General features: G+C 41.7%; 1 protein-coding gene across 3 annotated transcripts in view; it reads right to left on the reverse strand.

Moving 5' to 3' along the window:
- Nucleotides 1-3449: 3449 nt before the first annotated feature.
- Nucleotides 3450-15058, reverse strand: part of ELOVL5 (ELOVL fatty acid elongase 5) — a 61951-nt gene continuing 50342 nt past the window's right edge. For all 3 annotated transcript variants that reach the window (XM_045009049.1, XM_045009050.1, XM_045009048.1), the window contains exons 4-8: nucleotides 11498-11575; nucleotides 9893-10064; nucleotides 7976-8100; nucleotides 6022-6156; nucleotides 3450-5312 (exon numbers count right to left, since the gene is read on the reverse strand). In XM_045009049.1, the coding sequence (XP_044864984.1) occupies nucleotides 5181-5312; nucleotides 6022-6156; nucleotides 7976-8100; nucleotides 9893-10064; nucleotides 11498-11575 (642 nt within the window). In that variant the 3' untranslated portion in view covers nucleotides 3450-5180. The remainder of the gene's footprint in view (nucleotides 5313-6021; nucleotides 6157-7975; nucleotides 8101-9892; nucleotides 10065-11497; nucleotides 11576-15058) is intronic.

A 15058-nucleotide genomic window follows, 5' to 3' on the forward strand; every position in this document is an offset into this window, starting at 1 on the left:
TCCGATCTCACCGGAGGTTTCCGGCACTGCCTTCTGAAGGGAGGGCATGTCCACTGGGTTGAGCAATTCCTCAAAGTTCTTTCACCTTTCAACCAATCTCCTCAGTCGAGGTCAGCATTTCACCACCCTTACTGAGAACAGCCTGGGCAATGTCCTGCCGACCCCTCCTAAGGTGACAAATAGTTTGCCAGAACACCTTTGAGGCTGCCCGGTAGTCATTCATGGTCTCTCCAAACTCCTCCCAAGCCCAGGCTTTCACTTCAACAACTGCCACAGATGCAGCCCCCTTGGCCAGCTGGTACCTCTCAGTCATATCAGAAATCTGGTTCACAAGCTTTTCTTGGAAGGCCTCCTTCTTTGACTTGACAGCTTCCCTCACCACTGCTGTCCACCAGTGGGTTGCTACCATGACAAGCACCAACCAACTTCAGCCCACAGCTTTTCATGGCTGTCCAGTTATATATACTGGACAGCACTGGATTCTTTATTTTTACTCTTTGTCTTCTGGTACCTCACTTTGAGCCCCTTTATCATCTCTCTGTACTGCTGTCCAGTCCGCTTGATCCTATGATCAGTCAGCCACTGCTGACATATACCATCATACAGCTCAATATTCCTCTTTGAGGCGTTCAGTTGTACTTTTTTGCTTTCTTTGGCCCAGAGTTTCTGGTGTGATCCTCCAGGTGGCTTCATGCTGTCCATGGGCTTATTACTGGCCATTGTTCTGCCACTGGAGATGGGTGAAGCCAGAGAAACTGCAAGCAGCAGGGGACTTGAGAACACTAGTAGAGAGACATGAAGGTAGACCACTTTGTCAGGGTCCCCCACAGCAAGAGAAGCCCCGGCCTGCCCGCCCCAGCCATGCTGGTCTGGCCCAAGCGCTGAGTGCCACCCTGGCCACCGGTGGGCCTGAGCCCCCGGCCACTGGCTGAAGCGGAGTCCCCACCAGCTTTACAGTAGAGGGGGAGGTAGGTGGGGCTTCCGAGAGGAACATGGGCCATGGCCTTGGTCAGGGGAGGCTTAGCCTGCCCTGGCCTTTGATAACCACCACCCAATGGGGCTCAGGGAGAAAGCTGGGTGCTCCCCCTCTATTGCCTTTGCAATGTATCCAGCTTGAGGGGGCAGTGCCCCCCACAATCTCCACCCATGGTGTGTGGCTGAGTGAACCGGGAGCAGGTTACAGGGAAAACCCACAGCTGAACCCAGTTAAATCTGCAGTGAAGACAAAGGCATAGCACTCTTTACACATACCATTCTGCATGAGTCACAAATGATGATGATGATCACCCCAGTGTCCTCATGGCACCCACATGCTAAGGCATATCCCAGACTGCATGCCTACTCTTGTTTTTTCCATGCCTGATGATAAAGGTGAATAGTAGAATGAACAGCACTGATGCAATGCCTGCTGTTGCTTTAAAGCTACTTCTTTTTGTTTCCAGAGCTTGTTCCCTCTCCCTGCCCTCCCTCCCCACACACAGAGTGAATTCCCCCATCCTAGCATCCAAGTGAACAATAGCATACTCCCTGAAATGGTGGCAGCAGCTGCACTAATGACTCAACATCAGGGATAACCACAGATTCACACTGGCATTGCTCAGAACAGCATGTTCTAGGAATACATCAGCCCTTCTATCCGCTTCCTGTTTACTTACACGAAGCATTCAGCTCTGAAACTCCCTAACCTGAAATGCACCAGGGTCTGGATATTGTTGAAGCAGTGTGGCAAATCCACGACACCTATTAGCTATACAGAATCCTAACCCAGATGATGTGATTTAGGTCATTCAGTACAATTTCAAGTAGATACCAAAGCACCGTGAAATCCCATGCCAGTGTCTGTGTGGGTCCCCACTGTGTCCAGTCCACAGGGAATAATCTACAGAGCCTGGCTCTTTATCCCGAGTTGTAGAGAGTCAGGCTTTTAGAGGTCCCCAGTTCACTCCCTGCCAAGATGGCAGCAGTCACAGTTGCGTCTATTAAAATTGAATTTCACTTATATAGCACTTTTCATCCATCAAAGTGTTTTTCAAATAAAATCATCATAATCCCCAGGTCACAAGTGGGGAAACTGAGGAAGACAGGTGCAATGACAGATCTACGGTCACACAGCAGGTCAGCAGCGGTGCTGGGAATACATACTAGGTTTCCGGACTGTCCACTCTCTATTAGAGTGCTCAGTTTTTTGCCCCAATCTGTTCACTGATCAGTATAGTATAGAGAAGGCTGATAGAGTCTACACACCCTCTCAAACCTTTCATTTACTATTGGGCAATAGATATAGTATGTAACAGCTAGAGATCCATTGTGGATCTTATAGTGACTTAGTTTGTGTGTGGGTGGAACATTCCAATTCCCACCCTTTCTTCCACTGACAGCTGGCTACAAGACTGCATGCTAGGTTTAAATTATTATATAGTTTTGTAGCGATGAAGCGGCTGCCCTTAAAAGGTACTGTTAGTTCAGAATACAGCAACCCAGCAACAAATGCTCCTCACTGCACATCGCTGCAGTACTCCACTCTCCCTGCTGATTCCCCAGGGAATACCAGGTTCCGTTTAAGGTTTTAGCCATTTTAAAAGCTGTCCATGGAAGAGACTAGTTACCTGAGGGATTGCATTGCCCAGTGTGATCAAAGCCCCCCAGGACTGCTACATTCCACTCAATCAAACAGTGAACCTCAGAAGTTAAATTAATGAGTGCAGGAGACAGAGCTTGTTTAATTATTGGCCCACAAAATTGGAACTCACTCCTGGAAGACATCAGAATAACCTTGGACCTTCAGAGCAAAAAGCAAAGCCTGCTTCCTTCTCACAACAGCATGCAGACTGGAGGGAAGAGAGTTAGTGCTTGTCTACATGTGATTCAGGAACAGCTGTTCCTGAATAACTCCATGTGTAAACAAGCCAATAAGTAGTTTCGTACGCTTTATGGATTTTGTAAGGTGCTCAGATACCATGCATTGTATAAGATCAATTAAATGCTTTTGGTACAGTTAGGGAACAGATAAGGGCAGCAGAGCCTAGGGAAAGCTTTACGAGCATTAATCATTCCTCAATACTTTTGATAGGTGCATTACTGTCATTTTAGAGACTGGGTTTCTGAGTCAGGAAGATTAGGTGCTATGGCTGGGACCGTAATTTTTGTCCTGTGCTCAGACCACACATCCCATTCTACATGTAAGGAGGCAGTAATTCCACTGAGAGGATTAATCCACCCACGTGGATAATTATTTCTACAATTATAGCCAAGGAACTGCTAAGTGTTTGGTAGCTGTCAATGTTTCTTGTAAGGAATTTGTTATTTGATGTATGTGTGTGTTAAATTTCTGTAAGCGTTTGTAGTTCCCCCTTATTTCTAATGACCATGATAGTTCTCACTTGGCATCATACAAAATAAGGTGCAATATCAAATCCATAAAATAAAGTACTATAGAATTCAGGCAGAGATAATCAAAAGTGTTTTAATGATTAAACAATATCAAACATTAACAATGTAGGTATATTCAGATGAGCTAAGGGTTTATTTCTAGCACACTTAGACAGCGTATTTTGAATGTTACAGCTGCTGTACTGAAATATGTAAAGACTGTGCAAACCAGTACCTAGAAATGAAGACACACAAGCTTTGATAATGTAAATGTAAACAGATGTTGTGTCTCCTTTAAAACAAGTAAAGAAAACCCCCAAGGCTAATAGGAAAACTCATTATTTCCCCAACAGATGTGCAAAAAATTAAAAAAGTTAAACATGGTAAAACTCTGATATTTATATAAATATCAAACAAAAAATAGTTAACATACAAACTTAAGCAGATGACCAACAGGATGTCTTGCATGATTAGTTAAATATTCTGAGCTCAATGAATAAAAGTATTCATAATCTAAACTCCACGATAGTAGATAACATACCAGCTATAGATGTCTGCTTTGCAACTGACTCCTCACGTGTGCAAGGCAAGATTTTACATTAATAGGAATTTTAACAAGCAGTTCTAAACAAATTTGTAGATAAGCCAAAAAGTTACAGGTGATCTACACAGTTTACACTCAGGAAACAAACACTCATCTCCAGCACATTTCCAAAGGTTTATTTTTTTATGTCTGTGTGACTTGATCTGTTTAATTTTACTTTCTGGGGGAAAAAAAAAATCTTTCTGTGAGCTAGGCACATTTTAAGAATGACTTGAAGTATGCTACACAAATAGCGATACAAATGCCAATATGAATAATTACATTTGAAAAGCATCCTTTATCTTCATTTTTAAAAGAACTTTACTAAGGTCATAGACTATCCAGTCACTTTTGAAACATGAATATGGCTATGGTACCACAATGCTTGAAACTGGCATGGTTTCCAGTATTAAAAACTGCTTTGCAATTTAACAATTCACAGAAGTAAAAAACCAAGATGTACCTTCTCTGTATATTCCCTAACTCTTAGAGACAATTAATATTTAAGTCTTGCTGGACTGCTTAAGCATTAGTGACGTATGCAAAATAAAAAAATAAGATCTATTAAAAAGGTAAAATAAACTTCCATCTCGATTGTGACTGCTTAGTCAATTAAAGCCAAATATACAAAACTAAAGGCGCTATTTTCAATTTCACTGTAACATGTAGGAGATACTTAACATTATGCGTCACATACAGTACAGTAAAACTATCAATGGATTTTTCTAAATGACTTATTAAAAAGTCAATCAACTCAAAGTTGAAACGTACCCTAATTTTGAAACCATTAATAAGCTTTGGGCCCTGCTTTTTAATTTTTTTTTTTAAGGCATGTGTGTTTACCTACTGAAACCAACATTGTACAAATTACATTTACAATCACATGCATAATCTACAGTAAAAAACATGAGTTTGGATTACAGTGTTCTGAAACTGTGAATCATAATTCAGCACCTATTATATTCACTAGTAAGGCAACAGCAGTGTCATATACTACAATAATACTCCCTTCCACAGTCTATAGCGGGGTCAGTGATGCCTAGAATTATTAACTTTAACTGTATACAGTTTCTAGGGCGTTTGCACAGGTTAAGTCCTACATAAATCGCACTATTCTAGGCAGGAATAGTTACAGTAGCTGTTAGGGTATCAGTGCACAACTCTTATTGTGCTTACAATCAGATTATTTTGTTGTCTGTGGTATCAAAATGGTTTCTCAGTTTGGTCTTCAATCCTTTCTTTGTTTTCTTTGTTTCACATTGTTCTCGAGGGAAGAAAAGCTGTTTGTGTACCCGTTCACAGCGGCTGTAGAGCCATTCTGATATTCTTTCCTTCTGGAGGATGCCTTCTTTTTGTAAGTCTAAAATACATAGATGTGCACAAAGTTTTGTTTTAAATCACATACAAAGGGTCTGTTCCCTCAGAGCAATTAAACATGTGCACTGACTTGCACATCCTAGCACAGGACCCTGATTACAGTGATATACACTAAGCCTTCAACACGTTCAGAGATAATTTTTCAGTAGCTATTATGCTGAATTTTTGAGCCAGAGACTTAATGCTAGCATGCTAGTGTTCTGTATTTGGGGGCCGGGGGGGGGGGGGAGAAGGGGAGCAAATGTCAATGCAAAAAACAGTTCCAAATAGTTTTGTGTATTTCTGCAAAGGATTATTTTACAAGTCAAGATTTGGAGCAATTTCCTAAAAGTTATGATCATGTGGGATACTGAGCTATTGTTTTTGCAACTTTGATAATGCATGATACTTCTTTAGATGAGTACATTGCAAATTGTCTTTACAGGTCACTACTGTATTTCAAAATGGAAAGCTGCTTCTTGAGCAGAGCACTACTTCCTATACACTTATACTTTACATTACTTTAGCTAAGCATTTTTTCATCAACTTGTTATTCAAATTCCTAATCTTCCTGAGCTGCACATACAGCATACACGATGAATGGCAGACAAGTGCCAATAGTGAAAACACATTTATACTGAAGAGGGGGAAACCACATGTTTCAAGGTTTTCAAATAAGACTGGTGCAAAGAATGAACGAACATTTGTTTTACCTGAATGTAGAAATTTGTGAAGAGGATAATCAAAGAAATCATATAGGAGATCTGGAAATACAGCCATCCCATAGGGAAGGCACATGGCCAAACAACACCACAGCTTGTCTGGAAGATTGTCAGGACAAATTGAATCTGAAAGAGGAAAAAAAATAGGAGCACAGTAGTGAAAAGAAGGGGAAACAAACCAACAACCAAGACCTAGTGAAATGATTTCTAAACAAGTCCAAATGGTCACTAAAGTGAAAGAGACTTTGCCTTTGACAGGAACAAGGATTTTAGGAAACATTTGCTGACAGACCTTTGTTTGGACCACAATATTTGGGTTCTTTTTTTGAAAGCTCTTTATTTTACAAATATTGCTTCACCTCAAAGTGCTTAGTGAATCCTGTGCAGGAGTTATTTATCTTAAATGGATTAAAGGGTAAAATCCACCCATCCAAATGAAGTATTCAGACTCAGTGTTGGTGGAGCGTGGAAAGGTCTGGGAGGTGAAATCCACTGCCACACTACTTGGGACCATAGCACGTGGTGGCTCTCTTGGGGTCCCTGCCCGCGGACCTCTGTGCTGGCCTACCCCAGGCCACCATGGAGACCTTTTCGGCAGCAGGCAGGGGGTGCCAAGGAACCTCTGCTGGTCTTCTCTGCTTGAGGTCCCTCTGTGCAAACAAACACTGTTCAGGAATTAAGTGCTGAAGAGGGCCTGAAGCAAGTTATAGGGAAGTTGGCAGATTAAGGACAATAGAAAGATTGTTTCCCTGCAAGACAAACAAAACTGACCATCCTCAGACTGGACAGTGCAGGCAAGACTGCCTTTCCAGGGCTACCATTAGGCATTCAGAGACTTGAGTTCTATTGTCATCAAAACGGGATGAGGAGAAATGGTGCCTAATCCTGGGAGAAGGATGGTGCAGCCAGCCCCACACAACACATCAACTTGCCACTGGATCAAGAATGAACACTGTTGACAAATGGACACAGGGAATCAAACTCCCAACAGTGCGTAGCTCTGTCCTGGACGTATTATACCAATCTCTAAGAGAAACCTGAGGTGTCCATTTTCATAGTTTGGCAACACTTGTATAGGTTGTCATACCAATAAGGTTTAATTGAATTGAGTCTACTCACAGCTCTGCCAACCATCTGCCTAGGCAAATCACTTCTTTGTGCCTCAGTTCCTTTTCTATACAGTGGGGCTAACACTTGCTGTCCTTTATGTGGTGGTTTGAGATCTACAGATTACAAGTACTACATAAGAGCAAAATCTTATTACTGTCACTACATGCATAAACCCATTGCTCAGCTATTTTTCTTCATCACACGCTGTACACAAAACATCTAGGCACCAGCGGAGGTATAAGAGAACAATACCAATGGATGTGGGAAAAAAGTACAACACAATTATAAAAGTGATTAAATCCACCTACTTAAAGTGCAGCTGAAGGATAGAAATATTGAACAATATTTAGAGAACCATTTACAACTGTACATAAAAACCAGGCAGGAAGACAACTGTTTTGCAGGATTAGAATAAAGGGCCTCTTTACCTAGGACTTTGAGTCACATGTAGGTTCCAGTCTGTCATTGCAATATCAGTTCATGACCAACAAATGCTTTAGAAGAATGCACTGGCTCAGAGTGCTTGGGAAGAAGCGTAGCTTTTCCCTGCATTCTCACTACAGAATCACAGAAAGCGCAGTGCTGTGACATAGGAATAAATTTAGCTGCAAATCAGAGATGAGTGGACAGAGGCATCGCTAACCTTCTCATTGAAAATTACTGTTATGTTACGATGACTGCCCAGAAGCCCCCATTATGCTAAGCACAATGCAAAATGCCCTCCCCTAGCTTTCAGTCAAGAAATTAAAATTCCCTCCCTTTATTACAGGCAGGGGAAAACAGCTCCTCCAGTGCCAGAGAAGTCTGGCAGGGAACCAAAAACTGAATAACTCACCAGCTGCCCCTGAGTGATGTATTTCTTCCACCACAGATATGGGCGCATAGCTGGAATAGCAGACAATCCGTAGTAGGAGTACATCAGGACATGGATAAAGCTGTTAAGAGTGGCACCAAAGTATGCTAAAATGGAGATGGGAAGAAAGAGGGCATTTTAATACAGAACACAAAGTTGGCACTCAGAACCTGAACAGTGCTAAAATGCACAGCCACAGAAGGCGACATTTTTAAACGTTAGCAGGACCTTTTTAAATAGTCAGTTCCCCCAAAACTAAAGGCTAAAAAAGAATCAGACTCTCAAACAGGCAATAAGCTCAGGGCCTTTTGCAACTGTGCACACGATCAGTGCATTTTGTGCCAACCTTCCACGCCTACCTGTCTGCTCCACTTATCCAACTAGGGTTGCTGTTCATTTCAACACTCTGCTCAGAAAAGTTGAGGAGGCAAGAGGGTGGAGGTGCACAAACATGTCCACAAACCAAAGCTTCACAGGTCTAATTTTAGACCTAGCCTCCTTTGCCAGGCATTTCCACTGAAACTAGTAGTCTGCTTTTGGTTACAAGACACAACATTCTGAGGATTTCCAAAAGCTCAGTTTATCCATTTTATTTGGCTTTGTTTACAATGGCTCTGTCATTAAAAGATTTGACGTTTTCGCTGCCTATCACTAAATTGCATACGCTATCAAAGCCCAAGTAGAATAGTTGGCTCGAAAAAAAAAGAAAACCCAACAAACAGGGAATTATCAAGCATTTTTAAGCCCACTTAAATGTGTGATTGTGCGGCTTTTACTATTGTAAAGCTAAGACAAATAGGTGCTTGACTTCTCTCTAGAACAGTGGCTTTCAACCTGTCGTCTGCAGACCTACGTCTAAAGATTTCCAACGGGGTCTGCACCACTGCTCTAGAACAACATAGTTACACATGCAGGCTTCTGAAGTTAAATGTTACTTGCTCCATGTTGACATTAAGAAATAAATGCAGTTTCTGTACTGTTCTTCTCAGAACCAAGAAGGGTTGTGAGAGTTTTGCAGCTTTTCTATCCACACAACTGGTATTTCTTATGCACACCGGGTTGGTGACACAGACTGATCCCATAAAAACTTTCCTTCAGCAAAGCTATGCTAATGTCAATCAACAAAATCACTGACCCACAAGCTATGCTATTCTTCTACATTATTGTTGCCTCCCCCATATTTTTATGCTAACACATTTGGGAAACAACGTCAGTTAAAAGCAAATGAAATTAAAAGAATCCAAGTGAGGTTGCAAGAGGTCAGCAGTATTTAATAACGTTTTAAACAAGAGGAGAGATGGGAAGAGGCAAAAGAGCATTCAGTCAAGTTCATGAGTGCCCATGGGACAAAGATTTTAACTGAAATAATTTGTTATGGCCACCCATAGAATAGGATAAATTAAAGGGAAAAACATCCTGAGTGAGCAAAGTTTTGATGGACTCAGACAATGGTTTGATTTCTAGCAGTTATTAGCCACCTTACACATACCTGGAGCAGGCTTCCAAGCCTGACTTAAAACCTGTTTCTCCTTGGAAGCTTTGCTTGAATATTTGCATGTGCTGTAAAAGAAAGTAAGCACAGCTGACACAGGTGTCAGAGCCACGCTACAGCAGCAGGCAAATAGATTGTACTTCCTGCAAAACTGATTCTCTATCTACACTGAAATGCTTCCACTGTTCAATCATTGCAGGAAGGGCCTACAGGCAGCTTCATACCTGCAACTATTGGTATTGCTTGTAATTTAATAAAGCAACTTAATTTTTTTGCTGCATTTTAAGCAAGATGGGCCAGATCCTGAGACTGAAGTCAATGGGAGTTGCTTATTTGCATCCTGTGGCAGAATTTGGCCTTAAATAAAACATAGGTCTGTTGTAGGTTCTCTCCTCCACAGTACTTACAGTGACCACAAGGCACCCAGTTCATAACAAACCACCAGATGTTCAGCATGGATGCATGATGATAGACATGAAGAACAGTGATCTGGTAATGATTTTTTCGCAAAATGAAAAAGAAGGTGTCCATGAATTCGATGAGTTTGGAGAAGTAGTACCACCAAAGGACACGTACGATCTACATGGAGAGGAGGGAAAAAATAAAATTCAGGAGTTGTCCCTGCAATTCTCTCAAGTCAACAGAACACATCTCACTACTTCTAGATATTCATGGCAAATCATTGGAAAGCTCAGTGCATTCCTTGCACCAAGTTTTCTGTAAGAGACATGAGTCTAAAGAGGCAGCTATAATTGAGAAGGATGACAGAGAATATTTTATGAGGCTATTAAAGTGAGACACGAGGCAGGATGTTTAACCAACGTATTCCTGTTTTGCTCTCTGTGGAAAACATCTCCTCTACATACCACAGAAGTGTTTTGCTGAGGATGGGGGAAAAGCAGTTCACAGCAGGGTGGTCAGGTGCGGGGAGGAGAAGAAGAGTTATAAACTTTTTTTTTTTTTAAATTTTAAGTGTGCCCAGTAACGGGCATAGTAGGTGTCAAACATGAATCCAGCCTCAAGAGGCCTTTTCAAATACCAAATGTGATTAGTAGGGCCCTACCAAATTCACAGTCCATTTTGGTCAATTTCACAGTCATAGGATTTTTAAAATCATAAATTTCATTATTTCAGCGATTTAAATCTGAAATTTCACGATGTTGTAATTGTAGGGGTCCTGACCCAAAAAGGAGTTAGTTCTGTGTGTGTGTGTGTGTGGGGGGGGGGGTTTGCAAGGTTATTGTAGGAGGAGTTGTGGTACTGCTACCCTTATTTCTGCACCGCTGCTCACAGCAGCGTTGAGCAGTTAGAGAGCAGTGGCTGCTGGCCAGGAGCCCAGCTCTGAAGGCAGAGCCGCCACCAGCAGCAGCACAGAAGTAAGGATGGCATGGTACGGTATTGCCACCCTTACTTTTGTGCTGCTGCCTGCAGAACTGGGCCCTCAGTCAGCAGCTGCCACTGTCCGGCCAGCCAGCTCTGAAGGCAGCAGCGCAGAACTAAGAGTGGCATGGTATTGCTACCCTTACTTCTGCACTGCTGCTGGCAGGGTGCTGCCTTCAGAGCTGGGTGCCAGGTTAACAGCCACTGCTCTCCAGCTACCCAGCTCTGAAGTCAGCACAGCAGTAAGGGTGCCAATACCATGAGCCCCCCTAAAATAACTGTGTGACCCTCCTGTAACTCCCTTTTGGGTCAGGACCCCCAATTTGAGAAACATTGGTCTCCTCTGTGAAATCTCTGTAATATAGGGTAAAAGCACACAAAAAGACCAGATTTCACAGTAGGAGACCAGATTTCATGGTCTGTGACACATTTTTCATGGCCGTGAATTTAGTAGGGACTAAGTCCCTAATATGATCTAATTACTAACTGCCAAGTTTCACCGTGTACTTTCTGTGCACTGAGTACAATGGGGGAGGGAGAGAGTCTGTTTAGATAAATCCTGTTCTGCTCTTCACTCATTTGCAAAGAGAAAATTTCAAGTACCAATTGAGAGTTATAACAAGTAATGTTACCTTCATATCAGCTTCACCTCCACTGTGTGTGTCCTGACAGAAGAAATTGTATCCTCCTTCCCACACTCCTGTAACCAGCTGACAAGATGAAAGAATAAGGTATCATCTGATGAAAATATTGCACTTGACAGTACACCTGAACCATAGCTGCAGCTTTACTGACTGATTCTGGGACATTAGGTTACAATTTAAGCCCCAAACAGTAACTGAATCATGGTAGCGATTGAAAGCCTAGTTAACAGTTCCATATTCTTCCCCGCCACCCTTCCTGCTCCAATTACTGTGTCCTGGACTAAACAGGACAGGTAAAAGGTCCCATCCCCGTCAAGTTTTGAAAGATGTGTGTGTGTGTTTTTGAACAAACCTATTTTAGAGCACAGAAACGTTTTTTAGCTGATTATTTTCTGCAGAAGTGGGGCACTTAGACAAAAAGTAAGTTCTATTTCTGACTTTTTGAAGAAAAGAGACTAAGTTTTATGTGCACAGAGTATGAACTAGGAAAGGAAAACTGCTGGAGTTTTACAGCCTTTATGTTGCCTGTCCAGTGCCTTATGATGGCAAAAGTAATACCTGAACATTTCCATTATACCAAAACTTTCCCCATGCCTAATACTTCAAAAAGGTACTGAATTCGAATCATGTCGACGGTTTTACTTGTTTGGAAATAGTTCACCTTTCCTCCGTTGTGTCAAATTATTCACATTTTCAGAATTATTTGTTGTCTGAAGAAATCATGAAGAGTTAGTATTCTGCTACATTCGGATTCTTCAAGATTACTTTTAATACTAAACCTTTCAGTGCTGGTATGTTCCAGCCAGCCAAATGACTACCTGCATTATATAGGTGGTTGTCGATTTCCTGGCACTGTGTGTGATAGTAATTTGTTCCTACAGGTCTTATGACAAAGATTCTGGGCACCCCTATCACATGTACATTATTAGGTTGAACCAAGCTGTATGTTTTCATTTCTTTCTTCTTTGCCACTATGTTCCCATTACAGTTCTTGAACTGAAGGGGTTGTGTTTGGCTGCTTCTAGCCTTGTTGGGTATATTTACACTGCAATTAGACACCCGCAGCTGGCCTGTGCTAGGGGGCGTTTAACTGTGGTGTAGACATTTGGGTTCAGGATGCAGCCTGATCTCTGGGACCCTCCCACCTTATAGGGTCCTAGAGCCAGGGCTCCAACCTGAGCCCACAAGTCTATGCTGCAGTGAAACGACCCCTTCGTCTGAGCCCCGGGAGCCTGGTGAACTGGCACAGGCCAGCTACAGGTTTTTAAATTGCAGTGTAGACATTTCCATGAGGTATGTCTACATAACGAATGGCAGCGAGACTCAGAGCCCAGGTCGACAGACTCAGGCTTGCACTAAGAATAGCTGTGTAGACATTGCTCAGGCTGGAGCTCAGGCTCTGAAACCTGAGGAAGGACTTCAGAGCCCCAACTCCAGCCTGAGTGACAATGTCTACACAGCTATTTGTAGCTCCATAGTGCAAGGCCTGATAGCCTGAGTCTGCCAACCTGAGCTCTTGAGACTTGCTGCCACAGGCTGCCACTCGCTGTGTAGACATACCCAGAGATTCCCAGCAGTCTTCCCCATCCCCCATTAATGTTTCTATTAAATTATCCATGCTATTATAAAGTTTGGCATTTTGGGCACTTTAAAAAAAAGAAGAAGGAGTTTAGATAATTTCCAGGTGCAAAAAGTAGTTCAGTCCTAACTAGGAAAAACAGTTCAGAAATGAGTATTCAGAACAAGAGTCGTCCATTTCTGGCCCCATCTACACTCATGCTGGAACTGGGTTAGCAAAAACATTTAATCACAGTTCTTGCCAACAAAGTGCTAATATAGGAGGGCTTCTCTGTCAGTGTCACTAGGGATGACTTGGGTTACAAAAAGTGTTTTACATAACCACTGAAAACTTTGTAGTTAAATAAGTTAAGGATAAGAGGTGTTAATTTACTTGCACGTACCTCAGAATCGGAGAATGGGTAGTAAATTAGTTCTAGTTAGGTCTTATAGAAGTTAAGCACTTAAATGGCCTGCCCTTTTCTAATGTCAATTTTTTCCACAATTAGAGCATCATTTTTCCACCTATTTTTTTTTAAATGTGTGAAGTGCTTTGGAACAGTTAGTTTTACTTTAAAAATTAAAACAAAATCCAAAGTCAGTTTGTGTCACCATTTTTGATCTTCTTCACAAACACCACCATTTAAAGCAAGCAATTAACTATACACTAATACATACACTTAAGAGTCCTCTTATGAATGGTATGGGTGAAAGAATCTAACTGAGCATCACCATACCACAAATGAGAAAATCTTATTGGAGAAGGACAGCTGCAGCCTTGAATGTGACTACCGTATAAACTAAAAAAAACCCCAACAACAATATATCCATCTATTCTCCTTTATGTCAGTCTAACCAACTGCTCACCCATAAGCAAAATACAATTCTACTATCATACTTCTCATCCAAGAGGAGACCCCCGATCTCTGTGTGCATAAACATTTAAAAGCAGAAGCATGCCAAAGGACCAACTTCATTCCTGGACAGTGGGTGCTGCACAGAGACCATCATTATGACAGCATGGAAAGAGTTCTGAATAACTGAAGACTGAAAAGCCTGTATGGATTCTTTAGCATCCTCAAGTTAGTCAAGTAGCATAAAACCTTGTTTCAGGACATTGTGTGGAAAAAGCTTACATAATCCTCATCATTCCAGGGGCCATTAAAATGGAGGAATAACTACAACATTTACACTGTATTTATTCCACTTAGTGAATATTTGCTACAGTCAACAACCCTACATACCATAAGCTTATTTTTCCAGAGTAATTGGTATGTCCGAGTTGTGCAATCCAAAGTGGGGGTTTGTTTTTTTTAACACTTGTAATTAAACCTGGTATGAAATTTCTTCCACTTAAGTAACCAATGGTGTTCTGATGCAGCCCTTTAAAGGGAAGAATGGACCTGTAGTCAGAGACTATTTCAAGTAACTTACTACTCATTTGTTTCCAGAAGTGCTCACAACATGCTCTGCTTTTTCTAAACATGAAAAATAATCAATCATGCTTGCTTTCTCTAATTTACTCACGTTTCTTTTAGCCACATTTATTTGCTCTACCTTATTTCAGCACATATTAAAAAGACAATTAAGAAACTAGCCACACATGGGACACACTGACCTGACCAGTAATTGTTCCCAAATGTATTATTTATATAGCTGCAAGTACTGGTATGACACGTTGTTTATATTAATGTTACTGTCTACATGACCTGCAAAATTCTGTGCTATCATTTGATGAACAACGGTTTACTAAAGTGTCTCCCCCACCTCTTCTCTGTTTACAGGAGATGGGGCCAGTCCACCTTACTGCTGGTATCAACTGGCTCTGCAATAAGTCTTGAGTCACTTGGGAATCACTAATCTTGTGTTTACAGCATAGGCAGGTCCCCATATCACTTAGGACCTATGAATCGCTGTACTTTTCAGCTGTAACTAGGGAAGTCCTGTAGCTGTACTTTTAATTTGGCAGGAACACCAGTGGAGTTCAACTCT

Source organism: Mauremys mutica, chromosome 3, assembly GCF_020497125.1.
Source record: "Mauremys mutica isolate MM-2020 ecotype Southern chromosome 3, ASM2049712v1, whole genome shotgun sequence".
NCBI lineage: Eukaryota > Metazoa > Chordata > Testudines > Geoemydidae > Mauremys > Mauremys mutica.